Here is an 18,527-nt window from a genome sequence, read left to right on the forward strand (position 1 = left end):
TACAACAAATTCCTCCAGCTTCTGCCATGCCACAGCAGCATTTTAAACTAGGAAATGCAGTCTGGGGTAAAACACACAGAAAAATTACTTATTAAATGACACAGTCCATTAGAGTTACCAAGTTGTATTTAGTGTCCCCCAGCACACTACTAACTTTGAATGAAAAAGACGCCTTACCTTGCAATCCACTTTTGTCTAGGAAATTGCTCAAATTAAACAATGTGTTTCTGGACGCCAGATACTGGATAAAACGCTAGATGAAAGGAAAAATTTGAATGCTTTTACTATATTACCAATGAGCTAGAACTGAGGTAACAGTACTAGAAACTCTTCGTATCCAACTTATGAAATTCAGCTTTTATTCTTTAAGACTGGTTTCAAATCTGGACACTATTACAAAAACTCAGATAAAAAATAACTAGCTTTGTTTGAAAATTTATGTAAAAATCTGTGAACAAATCAGTCCCGCAGATATTGCGGGACGGTCTCTGTCTGGAAGACTTTGTTTCTTTTGAGACAGAATATGGAACCGGAAACTTATGAAAAAATCCCCCCAAATACGTTCTCATTTTACACGTCCACAATTGTTTTACCAACTTCAATTTTATAGCAGTTGATTTCATTTTACTAACTAGCCAAGGCATCTTTGTTCAGCATACAAGTGCAATAGTACTTGAAGTAAATATGAAAATAAGTTGATATAAAGGTTAGTTTGCTTATAAATCAAAACGTTAAGTAACCGTAAGAATCCATGTAAAACATGAAGGATCACACCCAGTACATCTCATTAGTTACATCAGAAATCCAACTTATGTTTCACAAAATGAATGATGCTATTTTCATCTTGTAAAGGCACAGTTCAGATCACTGGCACCACACCTTAATCTAGTAGGAAAAATAATTTTGTCTTATGAACCATTGTATCGAGAGCTGCTACAAAAAAAACCCCAATCATTCACTTGCAATAACATTTTGACAGAGGAAAAAATAGTTCTGATTATTATAACACATCCTACTGAATTATTTTCATTAGCATAAATACGCAGGTTACATAGAAAAAGACTGGAGAAGAGTAAAAGCACTCTGCGCTTAGCCATAAATTAAGAAAAAGCTGGAGGACCAAACAACTTTCAGGTTTGTTTAGGGACTTACAGATTCTCTACAAACGTCTAGACATTGTCATAAGCACTTAGTTTCCATGTTCATCGTTCAAGCACTATTTCTAGCTGTGAAAAGTTTCATCTTGAACAGCAATCTTACCCTCATTACTTCTGTAATGCATTTGGTAAGTAAAATTTCTTTGGCAGTTTCAGTCTTAAAAAGGAAAGCATTTCAGACAGTGGTCCCATGAAATACCTTTCATTATTATGAAGTGTATTGACATCAGTTTAAAATGTATATGACTGAGAAAGCGCAAGCACAGCAAAAGTGTATAGACTCTCTTTTGGGAAGTGTCAATTATCCCAGTGATAATGCTTAAAGTCAACATGAGAAGTTTGCCCTCTTGTGGCTTACTTGGCTTCAAGGAATAGATTTTCACCAAGACCAGAAATACTCTGCAGCTAACCCGCATGAGAAACCAGTGTATGTATATTTAAAAAAAAAAAAAAGAAAACCCACACAAAAACAAACAACCCCCCAAAAACCCCAAACCACACAACAACTCAACCCCCCGCCACAACCCAGCCAGAGGAAACAGTTACACAACCCGTAAGAACTCTGAATGCAATCTGAAATGAAAAATTTTGGTCCTCTTTACAAAAATCTACTTGTAATTTTCTCAAGCTATACTCTTAATTCCAAAATTCAGATAGCTTACATTACACTGTTTGCAGTAAAAATGAATGTTTACAAACACTTTCTAAGAAACCCTTAGAAGTATAGTTTTGGCTTTTTAAATACTGAAAATTCAAGCTGCTGCTATGCTTGGCTTGGTATTTTGAAGAGTAAGTCCCCATAGGAATTAAAGTTGTGGAACAAAACAAGCTTATTCCTTTTTCTGTAAACTGGGGTTTTGTTTGTTTCATTTTTCTATAGTATTTGGTGTTAAATAGATGCTCACAAGCACATATTTGTCTTCATTGCAAAAGGTTAGGGGGTGATAGGGACAAGAGGAAATGGGCATAAACTTGAATATAAGAAGTTCCATCTAAACATAAGGAGGAACTTCTTCACTTTGAGGGTGGCAAAGCACCGGAATAGGCTGGCTGCCCAGAGGTGGTGGAGTCTCTGTCTCTGGAGACATTCAAAACCCACCTGGACATGTTCCTGTGCAACCTGCTCTAGGTGGACCTGCTTTGGCAGGAGGTTGGACTAGATGATCTCCAGCGTTCCCTTCCAACCCCATATCATTCTGTGATTCTGCGATAAGGGAGCCATTTCAGAATCCAAGTTATTTGGGAAAAGAGACCATGTGGATTAACTAGAACATGAACCTAAAAACGCTTCCGTTTTCAGCATTAAGAATCCCATTGCAGATAATTTCTGTTGGTTTTGTTTGGTTTTTTATTGTTAGAATAACACCACAGAAAAAGGTACCTCCAGCATTTAAGACACTTACTTTTGATTCTAGAATTACAAACTTTAAAGTAGAAACAAACTAAGTAGACAAACATATAATGAGACCATGAAGTTAGACACAAAAAGGTAAAAATAAAGATTTTGTTACAAAGATAATTAGTGGAAGCATTTAGCCGACATTTATAGGAATGAAGTGCTGTAACTGTTCTCAGACATAGCATTTTTTGTATTACCTCATTTCCATACACCATTAGATGATGGGTTGTGATGAGAGATTTGAAGACCACTACCCAGCTACTGTTGGTTGTTCTTTCAAACAAACTGTCCGCCAGTTGTGGGATGTTCACATTCATCTCATTTGTGCACTGGATTAAATCTGCAAGACAGAAATTTTTGTTGTTATTATGCTGAGCTCCCTGAAGGAAGATCAATAACATAAAAAAAATATATCATTCATTTTACTTAGTAACTACACTCATCTTACATAGCAATATTTTCTGTTAAAACCAAGGGGCTTCCCAGTAAAATAAATAATTTATTGAAAAGCACCAGAATCCTGTAATACAAACTCCACTCTGCTCACTGCCAAGATTCCAGGTCCTCAATTGCTTTCACAGTTGCCTTAGAAGGTCCTGGAATAGAAGTACCATAATGACTTACACTATCTCTGACTAACAACTCCCAGCTTTCAAACATCTAAAGCATTAAATAGCAAAATAATTCTTACATGCTGCTATTTAATCAAGCTTTACTGGAAGATTATGACTAGAATTAACTGTAACCTCAGATTTCTGGCCTCTTAATGGACCAGTAAGCCCTTCTAGACATTGGCTCAGTGTGAGTAATAAAAAATTCAAACACTGCTTAGTCTTAATACAAAGCAATCAACATTCTCAAAAGGGCAGAGGAAATGTTAAGTAAAAAACTTAGCTACAATGCCAGAAGTTGCCAGGTGAATTTTGTTACAACAAAGTGGGTTGGTAACTGAAAAGACAGGTAGGAGCACAGCAAAACCCGAGGGTGGCTACCTAACACAAAGCTATCCAACTCTTGTTCAACCTGGACTTCTAGTAGACAAGATCTAGAGACTCTTCAAATAGTTGTTTGAGAAGTTACCCTGTCTTTCTTCTAGATTTGCTACTGTCACAACTGTATAACCACAAGGAGCCATACTTACAATGCAACTGATATAATAATATATAATAGTCCAGTAATTTCCAAATGCCACTGAAGGAAGCGATGACTTAAGATCATGATGTTATAGTGACAAATACAGCAGAGGCAACTATATCAACATCCAAACGTGATATAATGCAGCTCGCTACCATTGCATGTGAACCTTCACTTAATGGAATATAGTACTGATGACATAGAATCATCGAATCGTCTAGGTTGGAAGGGACCTTTAAGATCATCTAGTCCAACCAGCAACCTAACTCTGATAAAAACCATCACTAAACCATGTCACTAAGCACTATGTCAACCTGTCTTTTAAATACCTCCAGGGATGGTGCCTCAACCACTTCCCTGGGCAGCGCATTCCAATGCTTAATAACCCTTTCCGTGTAAACATTTTTCCTAATATCTAATCTGAACCTCCCCTGGCGCAACTTGAAGCCATTTCCTCTTGTCCTGTTGCCTCTGACTTGGAAGGAGAGACCAACCCCTGCCCCTCTACACCCTCCTTTCAGGGAGTTATAGAGAGCAGTACTGTCCCCCCTCAGCCTCCTTTTCTCCAGGCTGAACAACCCCAGCTCCCTCAGCCTCTCCTCATAAGACTTGTGCTCCAGACCCCTCACCAGCTTCTTTGCCCTTCTCTGGAAGGTACTACTATTACCACCCTGAAAATAAAATAGTAATTTTCACTGAATCTGCCAGCCCTGCCAAAAGCCATAGCTCAAGAAGGATCAAGACTTGAGTAAGCCCGGTGCCTGCCTGCCTATGGGCTACTAAGGCTAACCAGAAACATCCATTTAATCTGAAGGCAAACATTTAACCTGTGCAGACAGTTTTATATCCTGCTATGAACAATCATTCATCACAATGAACTCCTGAAAGAGAGGACCCTCCTTCAGCCAGAGAAGCAGGTGAACACGGCTGTCACAAACTCAGAACTAGTATGGTCAGAACTGAAAAAGATGCTCTTTATAAGTAAGCATTAAAGGAAGCAAGCAGGAAATGTTTTCCACATTCAAAATGTAATGAGATGGGGAGATTAGCCATTCCTTTATCTACAAGTAAAACTATGATGACTACAGGCATTCATGACCTCATTTTTAAGTCACGGTTATCTATTATTGGATGATGATTTGGGGCTGTTAAGACAATGGTAGGATATTACTCAGCAAGAGACATGCTCTGAACTGGATCATTAAAACCAAGCCCTGCAGCTTCTTGATCATCAGGTCTTCCCACCTCAGTAATAACAGAAGCAGTTTCGTGCAGGGCTATGTGGCAGGAACGCACATTAAATATAAAGGCACATGCATCACTGGATGTCAAGTCACACATTTTAGCATAAGATGTGCAAGCGCATATTAGAAAGTGAGAACTTTGATTCTTAAATGCAACATTTGCTAACCAGTCAACAGTAACTAAGAAATAAGTGTCACTTGAAAACCCACTATCTGAAATTACTAAAAAAGTTATATCCATTCTAGATGATGCTTTGTGCTGGAAGAAATACTTTCTGAAATGCCACTGGACTTTCAAATCCTGTTTTGGTATCTGTTGCAGTGTATAGAAGAAAACAGGCTCTGTAACCCAGCAGAAAGTCATCCCTCACAGAACTGATGATTGTTTACGTGAAAAGCATATGAATGAAGTTTGGGGGTGGGGGGAGAGAGGGCAGGCACATCAGGAGGAGAACTAGTAGCCAACTGGGAGAGAACACAGGCAAGAACAGAGAGCACAGGCGAGTCTATCCTGGAATGGAAGGAAAACAAATTGGCAAATAAAAACAAGGGAAAGAGTGACCGCAATACCACAGTTACTACAGACTAAGTTTAGCAAAACATGAAGTTTCTTTCTCTACCAAGTGCAGGTTGCAAAACACAGACGCTTAATTATCTGGTATATCCCAATACCCCAAAGTGCCTACATCACATACAGTTCAGAAAAGTTACATCTACCTAAAAGCTTTGGGCGAATTAGGTAGAAAAAGATTTGTACAGTCAAACTCAAATGAGATCAGCAATTTTTGTGCTAACCATAGTGTGAGCAGCAGAGTACAGACACAGCAAAAGAGAAGACAGTACCCTGCATCCCACACTGCCTGTTTGGGAAGACTTGTCACAAACAGCGTTCTCGCTTATTTATCCTATTCCTACAGACACCCTCCATTAAGGGAGAGGAACAAATATATAATTTTCACATCCTACACCTTACACAACTCGTCTCACACCCACCTATGAAAATACTAGCAACGTATTTTGAAACTTAAGCGCCCAAAGCAACAATATCTCAAGACTGCTAGTTATGGGGTATGGGATGAGCAATACAGCAGGCAGGTATATAACCAAAGGGCAAGGCACTAAGGGGAATAGGTTTAACCTTAGAAAAGAAAAAAAATAATATAAACAAAAATATCAAGGAAAAAAAGAGGATAACCCTTGGCGAAACTGACGACTGTTTCATCTTTTAATTTCTTGTCATAGGACAGAAGGAGGAGGATTGAATGCATATCCCTGTCAATACTACAGAAAGTCACTCTCTCTATTGACCATCTGCATTAATGCCCACAACACCTCACGGCTGAAAGAAACCCTCCTGGGAAGTACAAACCACCTTCCCACCTCTGAAGGCTACTAAAACTTCCAAAGCATAAGACACAGAGCATAAAGATATTAAATAATAAACATTGATGACTGTTTCAAAGAAGGTAGCAACTAGCAACAAGAATTTTAAGTTGAGCTTGCAGCTGGCTGGGAGAGCTGTATCAGGGAAGCTTAGAGAGCAACGAATGGAGTCACATCCATGGATGTAGCTGGAGACAGCCCCAAGAAAGGCCACCAGGATGGGCACGGTTTAGAGTGCATGATGCACAAGAAGCAGTTGGAGCAGGTGGGTTTATTCCATCTGCAGAACAAAAGGGTAAAGGCAGGGAGGGGGAATATAAACACTATCTTCACAGCCAGATGTTTCTTAGAAGTTCACAGCGAAAGGAGGAGAGGCAGCAGACGTGCTGCAACAAGGGAAATTCTTATCAGATGAAGAAATTAAAAATCTTCACAATGAAAGTGGTCAGGCACTAGAGCCTGTAAGCAACAACATCTTTTAACGCTTGACATGGTTTAAGCAGGAGGTTGATTTGAGGAACTTTTGAGGTCCCTTCCAATATAAAGTAATCTACAATTTTATGTACTGTCTGTGGAAAGAGAACGAGAAAATGGAGGCAGGCAAAGCCAGAGAACTGACTTACAAAGTAAGTTAAAGTCTAAAAGAGTAGTCCAACAGGAGTACATTTCTAAATAATGGGTCTAAGATTTTGAAATATTATCTATATAATAATAATAGTTATTATTATCAATCAAGTGATTGAGAAGACTTATGTTTTGAAAAACTCTACCTACCTACACTAAATCATACACCACATTTCGGCAGAGATGTCAAAACTCGATCTTCCTAGAAAAGAGTTGTTTGTTTTTAAATAAACTTTTTTTTTTTATAACAGTTAATTTTTTTACTACCAAATGACTTTCACATAATTCATTTCTGTTTGGGATTATGGTTTTTTCCAACAAAGGAAAGATTTTGCAAGGAATTGTAACAAAGGTCTGGTCTGCAGACATTTCAGTAACATTGAAGATTTGCAATTGCACCTGTACAAAGGCGTTCTATTGCCTAACCCTGCTGAAGTTAACTAGTACAAAACCTGCAGTAAAATACTGTGTAATACTCTGGCTCAGAAAAAGAATATATTTGTACTCCCAACATCTACAGTCTTTACAGCTGTTCAGGCTTCATTATGGGAAAGAACCAAACGATTTGTTGCTTCACACAACTGATAGTTATTAGGTCAGAGAAGTATAAAGGCGAAAAGTACAGTAAAACTACAGCAAGACTGAAGATTCATAACTGAGAAACAAGAAGCAAATCACATACACAAAGCAGCTACGACGAGGCTGAGATGTTGATTTGAAGTACAGCATCTACCCCCACACCAGGCGTGCAGATGGGGATCAGCCAGCCCATGGCAAGTGATGATATGATTCTTGACCCATGGCAAACAGGAGATAGTCAGGCCACATGGTGACACATCACAGGCATCAGCCACAAGTTGTCCCAGACAACATCTGTGCTTTCAACACGTGCCCGGGACCTAACTCCTTGGGTAGAACCTCCTTCTGCACTGAGCAGCCTCCTAAGACAAAGCCATGGAAGACTAGTTTACTCCCCCACAAAAAGAACCATCAGGTTCAGCTGAACACATTTTTATTAATTTCTTTCCAGAATCTCACCCATATTAATTTTCTGTAAGATTATAAAAATTTGGCATGAAAATAGGGTTCACTAACTCAGACTGTATAATTTGCAGTAAACTGAATAGTAAACTGAACATAAGCCAGAATGACGTACTTCACATACTGATTATTTCCAATGGTTTAGCGCTCTCTCTCTCTCTCTATTCTGAGCAACGTTTCTATTCATAAGTATCAAGCTGAAAATATTTACAAGAACCAGACCTTCCAGGCCAGAAATCGTGCCTCACATCTCAAGTTGCTCCGAAACAGTTCAAGCAACTGTGAGATCCCCATCTTGCTAACTGTTGCTTTTTCATCTATTATACTGCAGATACTAGATCTACATAGATGCTGTCTAGAGTGAATACATAATTGGTTAAATTCTCCAACATGCAGACATGCATTTTGTTTTTTATCATGCGAGAAAATGCATCAGTAAGCAGGTAATTGAAATATTGATCATTCAACATTAGCAGGCACACACAGTGCCAAGAGTTAAACATATTGATTAGGGGCCTGGAGCATCTCTCTCAGGAGGAAAGGCTGAGGGACTTGGGTCTTTTTAGTCCAGAAAAGACTGAGGGGATATCTGATCAATGTCTATAAATACTTAAAGGGTAGGTGTCAAGAAGAAGGGACAGTCTTTTTTCAGTGGTGCCCAGTGACAGGACGGGAGGTAACGGGCACAAACTTGAATATAAGAAGTTCCATCTAAACATGAGGAGGAACTTCTTTCCTTTGAGGGTGGCAGAGCACTGGAACAGGCTGCCCAGAGAGGCGGTGGAGTCTCCTTCTCTGGGGACATTCAAAACCCACCCGGACAAGTTCCTGTGCAACCTGCTCTAGGTGGACCTGCTTTGGCAGGGGGGTTGGACTAGATGATCTCCAGCGTTTCCTTCCAACCCATATCATTCTGTGATATTACATTTTTCAGTAAAAAAAAAAAAAAAAAAAAAACCACACAAAAAACCCAACAAACAATAATCCACCAAAATCCTAAAGGGAGAGTAAGGTAAATGACATTGCAGTTAGTTAATTCCTTCAGACACAGATGAAATTCAGATGATGCTGATACACAATCCCTTACATATTCCCTCAGAGATAGATGAAATTCAGATGAAATCAGCCCCTCATATAATAAGTTTTGGCTAAACAAAAGCTTGAAAGTCCTGAGCTGCTTTCCCCAGGAAGTCACCTGCTCATTCCCTGCATCTTGTTGAATGCGAATTCATGTTTGCTATAACAACTAAGAACATAAGATGATTCCAGTGCAAGATTCAGCAGCTGAGCTTGCCCAGGACAAACTGCTGCAAAATAAGTTTTTTTTAAACACTTATGTGGAAATTACTTGGGAATAGAAATTATTCTAGACTACATACTGCCTTCTTAAGTTGGGAAGCTACAGCAAAATGAGTGATCTCTGGAACAGCACCTCCAAGTGCCAGTTGCAATGAAGGAGCTCATTGCCCCTGTGTTGATGAAAAAAAGTGAAGCAAAAACATGGTGATCCATAGTTCTTCCAAACTGGCTAAATTTAGTCTAAAACAGGATCAAAAAATCTTCAGAATAAGAGCACTTGACTCTTCACTCACAGACATATGTGGATTGACTGGTTGAGGAACCATCCCTGGAGGTGTTCAAAAGACGGGTTGACATGGTGCTGGGGGACATGGTTTAGTGATGGTTTTTGTCAGAGTTAGGTTTATGGTTGGACTAGATGATCTTGAAGGTCTGTTCCAACCGAGATGATTCTATGATTCTATGATATTGCAGTTTATGAAGTTGACTGGAAAATTATTAGGAAACAAATAGTACAATCCCGGGAAGCAGCTCATATACAATATTTAGACTAACTACAACAAGAAAATAAAACAAGTCACAGGTCCTGCCAGAAACTCAAGAAGTTTGCATTGTAAGGATTAGCCCAATTTATTTAAAAAAAAAAACACTATTAAAAAACAGAGCTCAAAGAAAGCTCCAGAAGACAAGCAGATCAGTTTAAAGGACCCATTTCACACTGGACCTATCCAGTGCGTGAGTGGCTTTGCTTGGATGGCATCTTTTCTTTTGCTCTGTGCTAGAGGTCCTACTGTTATAAAAACTTCCGTGTTCCCCAAAACAGCTCCTCAAAGGAGTCAAGCCTGTGTTTGACATCCACCCACCATCCCAGAATTTGTGTCACCAACGCAGCATTGCAACTTAGTGCCAGATTCAATATGGAAATGGCCACTGGAATAACGAAAGGGGTGAAATGTGCCTTAAAGTATATTCTAACTTCAGAAACTAACAAACCCTAGAAGGACGAGGCATGATTAAAGACAGGCACATACTCCTTCACCACATTAAGCAACTATTTGATTTCTCCCAAGCCAACATAAAATCAACATACAAAAGAGACTATGGATGATTAATCAAGTAAACCACGTGTTAACAGCCTGAGCTTATATATTCAGAATAGGCACATTCTCAGCTCCAGGTCCAGCAGGAAACTCCAATCTATTCTGTGATCTTCCACAAATACATTTACAAAGCTACGCCCAATAACAAGTCCTGTATATGAAAAGGTGATACAGGTGTCCACTCTGCTAAGACTAAAGTTCGGTTCCCTTCTCTAGCTGTCTACATGTCAATTCATGTCATTATACCACATTCCAACTATGTCAGGGTCTCATTTTCTTATGTTAATTTTTCTTGCTCTACACAAATATTAGATCACTGGAACAGAGCAATAAATGCGATGTGTTCCCTCATTTGGTCAGCAATCTTAACTGAAATGCAAATGTTGAATATAAACATCTGTTACACAGGTCCACAGGTAAGGCATCACCCAGGGGTGGATGAGAACATCCGCAGAGACGGGACAGTTTCCCACAATGTCACACAGTGTAGCAGCAGCTCACGATGGCAGCTTTCGTTAAGAATTTGGTGACAAATTTCAAAAATCAGAAGCCAGCGAATTTGCACCAAACTGGTTAATGATCTGAAGCAACAGTACCGATAGGAAGTCTGCCACTAGACCAAAAGAATTCTCTCCTTATGATTTTGTGTAAGGAATAGTTACAGCAAGCACTAGTGGTGGGGTAAAGTTTAATTTACTATTTCTAAAGAAATTTTATGGGTTAAACTTTCCAATTAACCCCTCAAAACAGCTAAGATGATCCATGTACCCACATTGACTTTAAATAGTCCCATCATGGGTTCCGGCAAGGCACACACACAGGCCACATCCTTCCTCTCCAGTAGGACAGGAAAATTGTTTTGCAATAGGGAAAATAGGTGTTATTGACAAAAAGAAAAAACCCAACCAACCAGACACTCTGGTTAAGTTAATGGAACATTTGACAGAAGATCTTGAATGAAGCAGAAACTGAATTTAGGCACAAGTTGCAGCAACTGCAGGGTTTTCCATAGTCAGTTCTTATTCTGTCATCCGCTGAACTAAAAATTTCATTGTAGCCTGGGTGGTTTGTGTGAAGTTTAACATGAAAGATTAGAATTACCTCATCTCTCTATTATAGATTTTTTTCCTAGTTGCATTGTTTTTTTTCAAATTCCCATAACAGATAATCTTCCCACCTTGAATAGAAGGCAAGTCAAGATAGCTCCTTGTTTTCACATCCAGTATGAAGTATCAACTGGCTGCTGATGACAATTATTTTGGATTACAGTGGTTATTTTTTCCCCACTCACCTTGACAAGCTGATTATGAAGGTAACAACCACTAAAGATATTTCTTATTCTAATTTTATCCAGTTTCAAAAAAACATTTAGAAAAACCCCAAAACTTGAAGTTACTTCACAAATACACACCAGGTTTATTTGTAGCAAACCCCTTGAAAACATTTATAGAACATTTAACATATACTATTCTTCTTCATTTAAACACTGGAGGACCTAGCTGTGCCATGAAAGGATTTTGGACACTTATGAGAACCAAAAGAAATAAGAAACACTAATGTAAGAACAAAATACAGAGGTTGGCTGTAAAATCTGTTATTAAAATCTGCTTCTACAGATTAGCAGTTCTGATGACTGTGAGCCCTGACACATTCAAATCTGATCATACGTATTCCAACTGACATTTTAAACCCAGATAACTTAATGCATATGGTAAATTTCTAAATAATTTCCCACCTCTTCCATAGGTTATATCCTTATTTAAATATGGAAAATAGGATTAGAAAGTTCCTGATGTTAATAGATAATTTTCATTAGAGAACCAAAGAAGCTGTCTAAAAACAATAACCAAAGTAGTTTTGAACATGAATTCAAGCATTAAAAATTGACTTTTTTTAAAATTGATTTCTTCCCCGGAGATACACTTGGTAACTGCAAACAAAGCCTGTGCCAAAACAAAGAAACCCCAAATGGCAGAGTTAAGTGATCATGCTAGAAAAAGAGAATGATGTTAAATTTCTGTCTGAGCCAACAAATGACATTTAATCTGAAGAAAGAATATCATAACCAGCATGTATTTGTAAACTGAGTGATACTTCAATGTTTTCACAAGTATCAGAAAATACCTACATTTGAAGTTTAAAACAAAATATGCTATAAACAATATTTGTTCTAAATCTAGTTTTGTTTCTCTTCTGAATAAGCCCCTTTGTATCCAACTGCTTTACTAGAAGGAGTTTTCTACAGTGGACTTCCCAGCGGCTTCACTCAAGTCACCTCGAGAGGGGGGACAAGGAAATCTGCACCACACACTTCTTATAATTAACAACAAAAATTCCAGTTGAAAACTCTTCCCCTGCATGTAACTTTATTCTAAGAGCTAGATACACTGACTCAGGAAATAACTCATGGAAGAGTTAAATCCGAGAAGACCCACTCTGTTCAGGGTTTTCCGTGTTTAAAAAGGAATGTGATTTAATCTTATTTATATTAGATAAGCAGGATAAAAAAGGCAGAAGGCAGCTTTAATATAATGCAGAATAACTTGTTGTACAGCCAACAATTTATATTTTCATTTCAGCAAGTTGCATCTTGTCTTTTTCTTCCGATTCAAATAAGACTATCATGTTCTCTCTCTTTCCTAAAACTGCAATTTCTAGTTGCTCTTCTTACAAACTCCTTTAAATCTCTACCAGTAACCCTGTGAACTCAGCATTATTGGCTCAGATATCTCTAACTGCACGGCAACTCTTTGACTAACCTTTACTTCTTATGTTTGTGAACTGTAAAAATTATTAAGATACTTTCTGTGCAAAATAGAGTAAAAACAGGTTCAGCTGGACAACTGCTTCAATGAAGACTTCTCTAAGTAACATCAGGATCGTCTACCGAAACTCATCAGCAAACAAAGCATCAATACATGAAAAAAATAGAAAAAGTTTAAAATACGGGAAGCACAACTCAAAACCCAACAGGTAAAGGAAGTCAGACTGGTATTTTTTTAATTATTTTTCATCTTCATTCCCACATAGGTGCCAAATTACCATTTTGATCCACCATTCATAACGATTATTCAAAGTTCTCCACAGTTACAAATACTGTGGAAACAAGAAGTCTGGCTAAGTTACCTCTACAGAATCAATTTCTCAAGACATAGCAGAACATTTGCTTCCCAAAACATTTCTTACCTTTCAACTTGCTGAGTAACCCCATCACACTTCAAACAATAACATTAAAATACCGCTAAATGTTGTCTCAACAGCTCCAGCCACATACTGTAAATACAATACTCTAATTTCAGCTACATTTGTCTCATTAATCCAGAAACAGTTACAGGCACAATGACACAAGCGTAAGCGTACCATGACGGCATATAAACAAGTTAGAGGAGTTTAGAAACTGAATATAAGAACACCACCATCCTTCCTCTTATCTGCTTATCTAATGAGATACATTTCTCCTTGGAAAAAGTGACAGTTTTATGCTGTTCCCTTCATCCTGCAAACATCATCACGTTACACTGTCAGACAAGAAAAGTTGATGGTATTCTGTTAAGCTCAATTTAAGAAAAGAACCTGAATTGCCAGATCATCATAGCAGAATAAAGTTATACATACTCAGGATCACAAAGCTATAAAATAATTCAAGATGGCCAGAACCTCTGGAGATCATCTCCTCTGATCCCACATCTGAAACGGGCCCATTTTGACCAGCTAGGTTTGCTAAGCTCCGCTCAGCTAATGCAGAGTCTTGACTAAACTTACAGGTCGTCAAGAGTCTGGACCCCTCTGAGGAAGGAGTTCTCAAAGACATCCGATTGTGGAACCAGTATCAGTGACAACTTGTTTTGTTCAGTTTTATGACTCAGAAAAGAAAAAAACAAAAAACTTAAATTGAGTGGTGGTGGGAAGGGAGATCCTCTCCCTTTTTACATAAGGTAAAGGCTATCAAGCTCACAACTGAACAGACTTGGAGGTAATGGACCTGGCTTATGTGGCTACTGCTACAATCTAACTCATTCCTTCATTCTCCCAACATTTCTACTCTACCATAGCTGAATTCACCTAGATCTTGATGCAAGTTTAAAGACATCATGCGAGTTAGTTGTTTAGACCAACACAAATTCATAAGAACAGGTCAGGATGGTTACACAAACAGTTAGTCTAGGAGAACATCAATGGGGAAATAAGACTGAGCCTCAAATTACACTTTCCGAGTTCCTCAACTAACTACCTTTTATATTATTTCAAACATCAGATACTTTATTTTCAAAGCCCTTCATAACTTAGGTTCAGCCTATCTCGACCACTATCCCACCACAGAAATCAATAAAGTTTGGAAAGGACCTGTTAACATGTAATTCCTTCACTTCATGTTAGACATAATTACCCATAGGATGTGTTTCCATGACAGTTCACTGACACCAAACAGGATGGCCTCATTCCTGCCTTTACCTGCTAACAGCCACACACTTCGCACTGGTGTACTTCTCTCCAAACCATATTGATTTCTCAGAAAAGAAAAAAAACCAACAACTTAACTTGAGTGGTGGTGGGAAGATGGGGGACGACATGCAGGGGGACACAACCCTGCGTAGTTTTTGTTTTTTCTTTTTTTCAACAGTCCCACAAGATAACAAATGGCTTACAGAAGACCAAAACTGGCAAAAGCCACTACAGAAGAGGAGATGATGACATGCAAAAGTAAGAAGAATATGAAGAAAAAGGGAAGTGGAAAAGTCCCACCTCTTTCAGCAACAATGAGCTATTATGTTATGCCACTATCCAACTACAGTCATCTGCTGTTCTCCAAAGATGTCTGCTGTGGCCTTCAGTGGTTACTCCACATCTCCATAATTCTAAGTTTCCTTAGACCTATCTTATATCCCAGAAGCCCGATGTTCTAGTACAAACTAAAAAAAGGAACTTCTTGTCCTTGTCAGTGCAGACTGAATATCCGCCCTCTGCATAAGTCATCAACACAATGGAAAAAGCAGTGTTATCTGCTTTCTTAATAAAATAACTATTTTCTTTCAACGTTTCCTAACTTCCCAGTCTTCTTCATGCAGCTGATCTTCTCTGAATTCTCTATAGTTTCATTATTTTATTTTATAATATAGTGCCCCAAGCTGGATACTGAAGCTCCCCAGCATCAAATATAACGGAAACAACTTTCCTTTTCGTAATATATTCTTCTTTAGACATACAGAAGGATGCCCATCTTTCCTGCAGCCTCACATTAGTGGTTTACAATGTAAACGAAACAAGCCAAAGCCTCTTCTAGTGCTCCCGCACTTTCAGATAATTCTTTTATACTCAACTTTGACACCTCCCTTACCCATTCAGAACTTCGCACTTGCAAGCATTCACAGCGTATTACTCCAATTTACCAGCCTAACTTTGTCTTCTAATCTTGGTCTGAAGAGCAGCTGCAAACATTCCCAGTACAATGCTACTCTCTGCTGACACGTGGTGTATTCCAACATACCAGTTATTAATAAAAAGCACCATTAGAATCAGATACGTTCTTCACTTTAAATAACCTCCAATTTGATGGCAAAGTGATGTAAGCAGCCTGTATTGGAGTAGTTCTACCAGGCACTACTTAGTTTAGGAGTCAGCAGAAAAAAACCACACCAAAACCCATACTTGTTACCTGCACCCATCAAGATCAGCTGTTGTAACAAGACAGAATTATCTTTGTTCAAATCTTAAAATGTTAATCAATACGAAAGTATCTAAAAGATACTAGTTATCTTTCTAAAGATTAATTTTCCAGGCCCTCTCTTCTCCCTACGATTCCCTTCTGTCTGCTGTTCTTCAGTATTCAGGTTTTCTTAGAGACGGCCACCAAAAATTTAAGAGATTATTTAAGCCAGAATCAGAAATTTCATTTCAGATGTTTACCAGGTCCTGCCAATTTGACTTCAACTAATGTAAATAAATGTTCCTTGGCATAGCTTTCTGGGGGAAAAAAAAACCAAACCCCAAACAAAAACAAACCACATTCCTTTTCTCCTGTAAAGAATAAGTGTACTAAATATCTGGTTGCAGCTATCTCTCTTGTGAAGCTTAAAGAGGCCTGTTAATATTTGAGCCATCTCAGCATCATGTTTTTAAGTTAATTATTATGAAATCAACTAATGGCTCTCTGGAGTAGATGCAGCACTCTGGCAAAAAATTCTTTAAATGAATAACCATCAGTGATTCCATATCTTTCTGCAGAACTATTCTGACACAATGAACTACATCTCCACTAGGGATTTTTACTGATATTGTTTTTTCATCTCAGCTTTCTTAATACATCATTTTAAAGAGTGAGGTATAAGCTCTTCTCAGTACAAAAATACACATTTTTATTACAAATCCAACACGCAGAGACAGTTTTTCAAGCATACATATACAGTGATGTTGTTTATATATGGCGAAGTCATGCTTAATGAGTGCAAGCTAAGAAGTCCGAAGTAGAGGAGTCCACAGCTACACTGGGAACAAGATATGAACAGCAATTCCCAGCTAATGTTCACACCAACAGAAGTTTCTGTCAGCTCAGGCTCACTGGAACTGTCTTGTCCGAGGATGTGAAAGCCCGATCATACTTCAAAGTGGTAACATCGCTCTCCTACATACCACAGTAGCAGTTTGAAAGACCTCAAAAATCCAGTCTCCCACACACAATACTATTATTTAACTGAAACATCTATACCAAGTTTAACACATTTAAACGTGTGTGTTAAGCACAAAAAAAATTTCTCCCAAATACTGTTGTCAAACTTTCCTTCCTGCACACCACTTATACGTTGTTTGTAATTTTCAAAAAGTTTCTGAACTTCTAACTGCCTGTATTTCATATAAAGAGATGGATGCATAAGATTATTTGTACAGGCAAGATTTTTCTCCCCCTCTAGATTTAAGTAACATGACAGCTTTTCAGATATCCAAGTATTTTTCTTCTGCTAAAGCATTATCCTTGCAAAGTTCCAAGTTTTATCAATATTGCATTACTCTTAAGACTTTAAGTTCTTCCTCTAAACAAGACATCAGCTACTGCTTCAGCACCTTAAGGCTGAAAAATATGCAAGACACGCTAAAACCACTGAGCACTTTTGCTCTACATTCAATTCCTACAGCACCTCTCTAAAGCATTTTATCAGGAAATCTAGTCCAAAATAAGTATTAGCTCCCACACATAAGCTAGCACATTATTCCCACTGAAAAAAATATCTGTAAACTTAGAGCCTTGATCCTATCTTTACAAACACACTTAATAATGAGCCTATGAATCATGTTCTTAAGGTGATTCTTGATTACAAGATGAAAAATGCCTGTATCGGCCAACTAACATGACAATTCTTGCATAAGCAGTATATTCAACCTGAGTATTAAACAGGGAGGAGAAACAAATACTCTTTTTCACTGATTATATGCTAGTTTCAATGCATTCACAAATAAAAGTACGAATAGTTATTTGTTCAAAATTAAGTCAGTATTTCCAGAGCACATAACCGCAAATACTTGAGGATGCATCCACTTCTTTAGGTTCTGATGAGCTAGAAAGCAGGTACATACCTTAAGGGTTCTGTATGAGCAGCGCTGTTTGAGAATACATTAGGACAGGTATCTGGGCAGGCTTTGATTTTGAATGACAGCCATTTGATTCAATATTGAAATAAATATTTATGTTTAGTATATTAGAGTGTATTATTAGATTACTATATTAAATATTATAATAAATATTTAAATATCAGTATTTATAGTGTGGATGGATGGAAGCACGATGAATTACATTAGGTGGAACATTTCTATTTTGATGAAGATTCATTACTTTGAAAATTCTACAGCTTTAACTCTACTTTTATCTCGTACTGCAAACAGGAAGTTATTTCAAGCCAATAGACTGCATACATGTGAGTTTACCCTACGATTTTACCTTAAGGTACATGAAGAAGGCACATGACATGGTTTACAGATAGTTGAGAGAGATCAGTACGTGACGCTAAAGATATTAACCCTCAGGTCTCTTCATCACCAAGTACACGTTGAATACGTTATCATGCTGTTCTCTGTATCTTTCTCCCTGACAAGAACAGCAGCCAAGCCATCTGCCTTTGCATACTGTAAATTTTTGGTTATAGTATGCACTTATAGC

The 18,527-nt window shown here is 38.1% G+C and overlaps 1 protein-coding gene across 4 annotated transcripts in view; it reads right to left on the reverse strand.

The window, feature by feature from the left end:
- Positions 1-18,527, reverse strand: part of PICALM (phosphatidylinositol binding clathrin assembly protein) — a 73,046-nt gene that overhangs the window by 39,724 nt on the left and 14,795 nt on the right. For all 4 annotated transcript variants that reach the window (XM_074152813.1, XM_074152803.1, XM_074152793.1 and 1 more), the window contains exons 2-3: positions 2,754-2,896; positions 178-253 (exon numbers count right to left, since the gene is read on the reverse strand). In XM_074152813.1, the coding sequence (XP_074008914.1) occupies positions 178-253; positions 2,754-2,896 (219 nt within the window). The remainder of the gene's footprint in view (positions 1-177; positions 254-2,753; positions 2,897-18,527) is intronic.

Source organism: Numenius arquata, chromosome 1, assembly GCF_964106895.1.
Source record: "Numenius arquata chromosome 1, bNumArq3.hap1.1, whole genome shotgun sequence".
NCBI lineage: Eukaryota > Metazoa > Chordata > Aves > Charadriiformes > Scolopacidae > Numenius > Numenius arquata.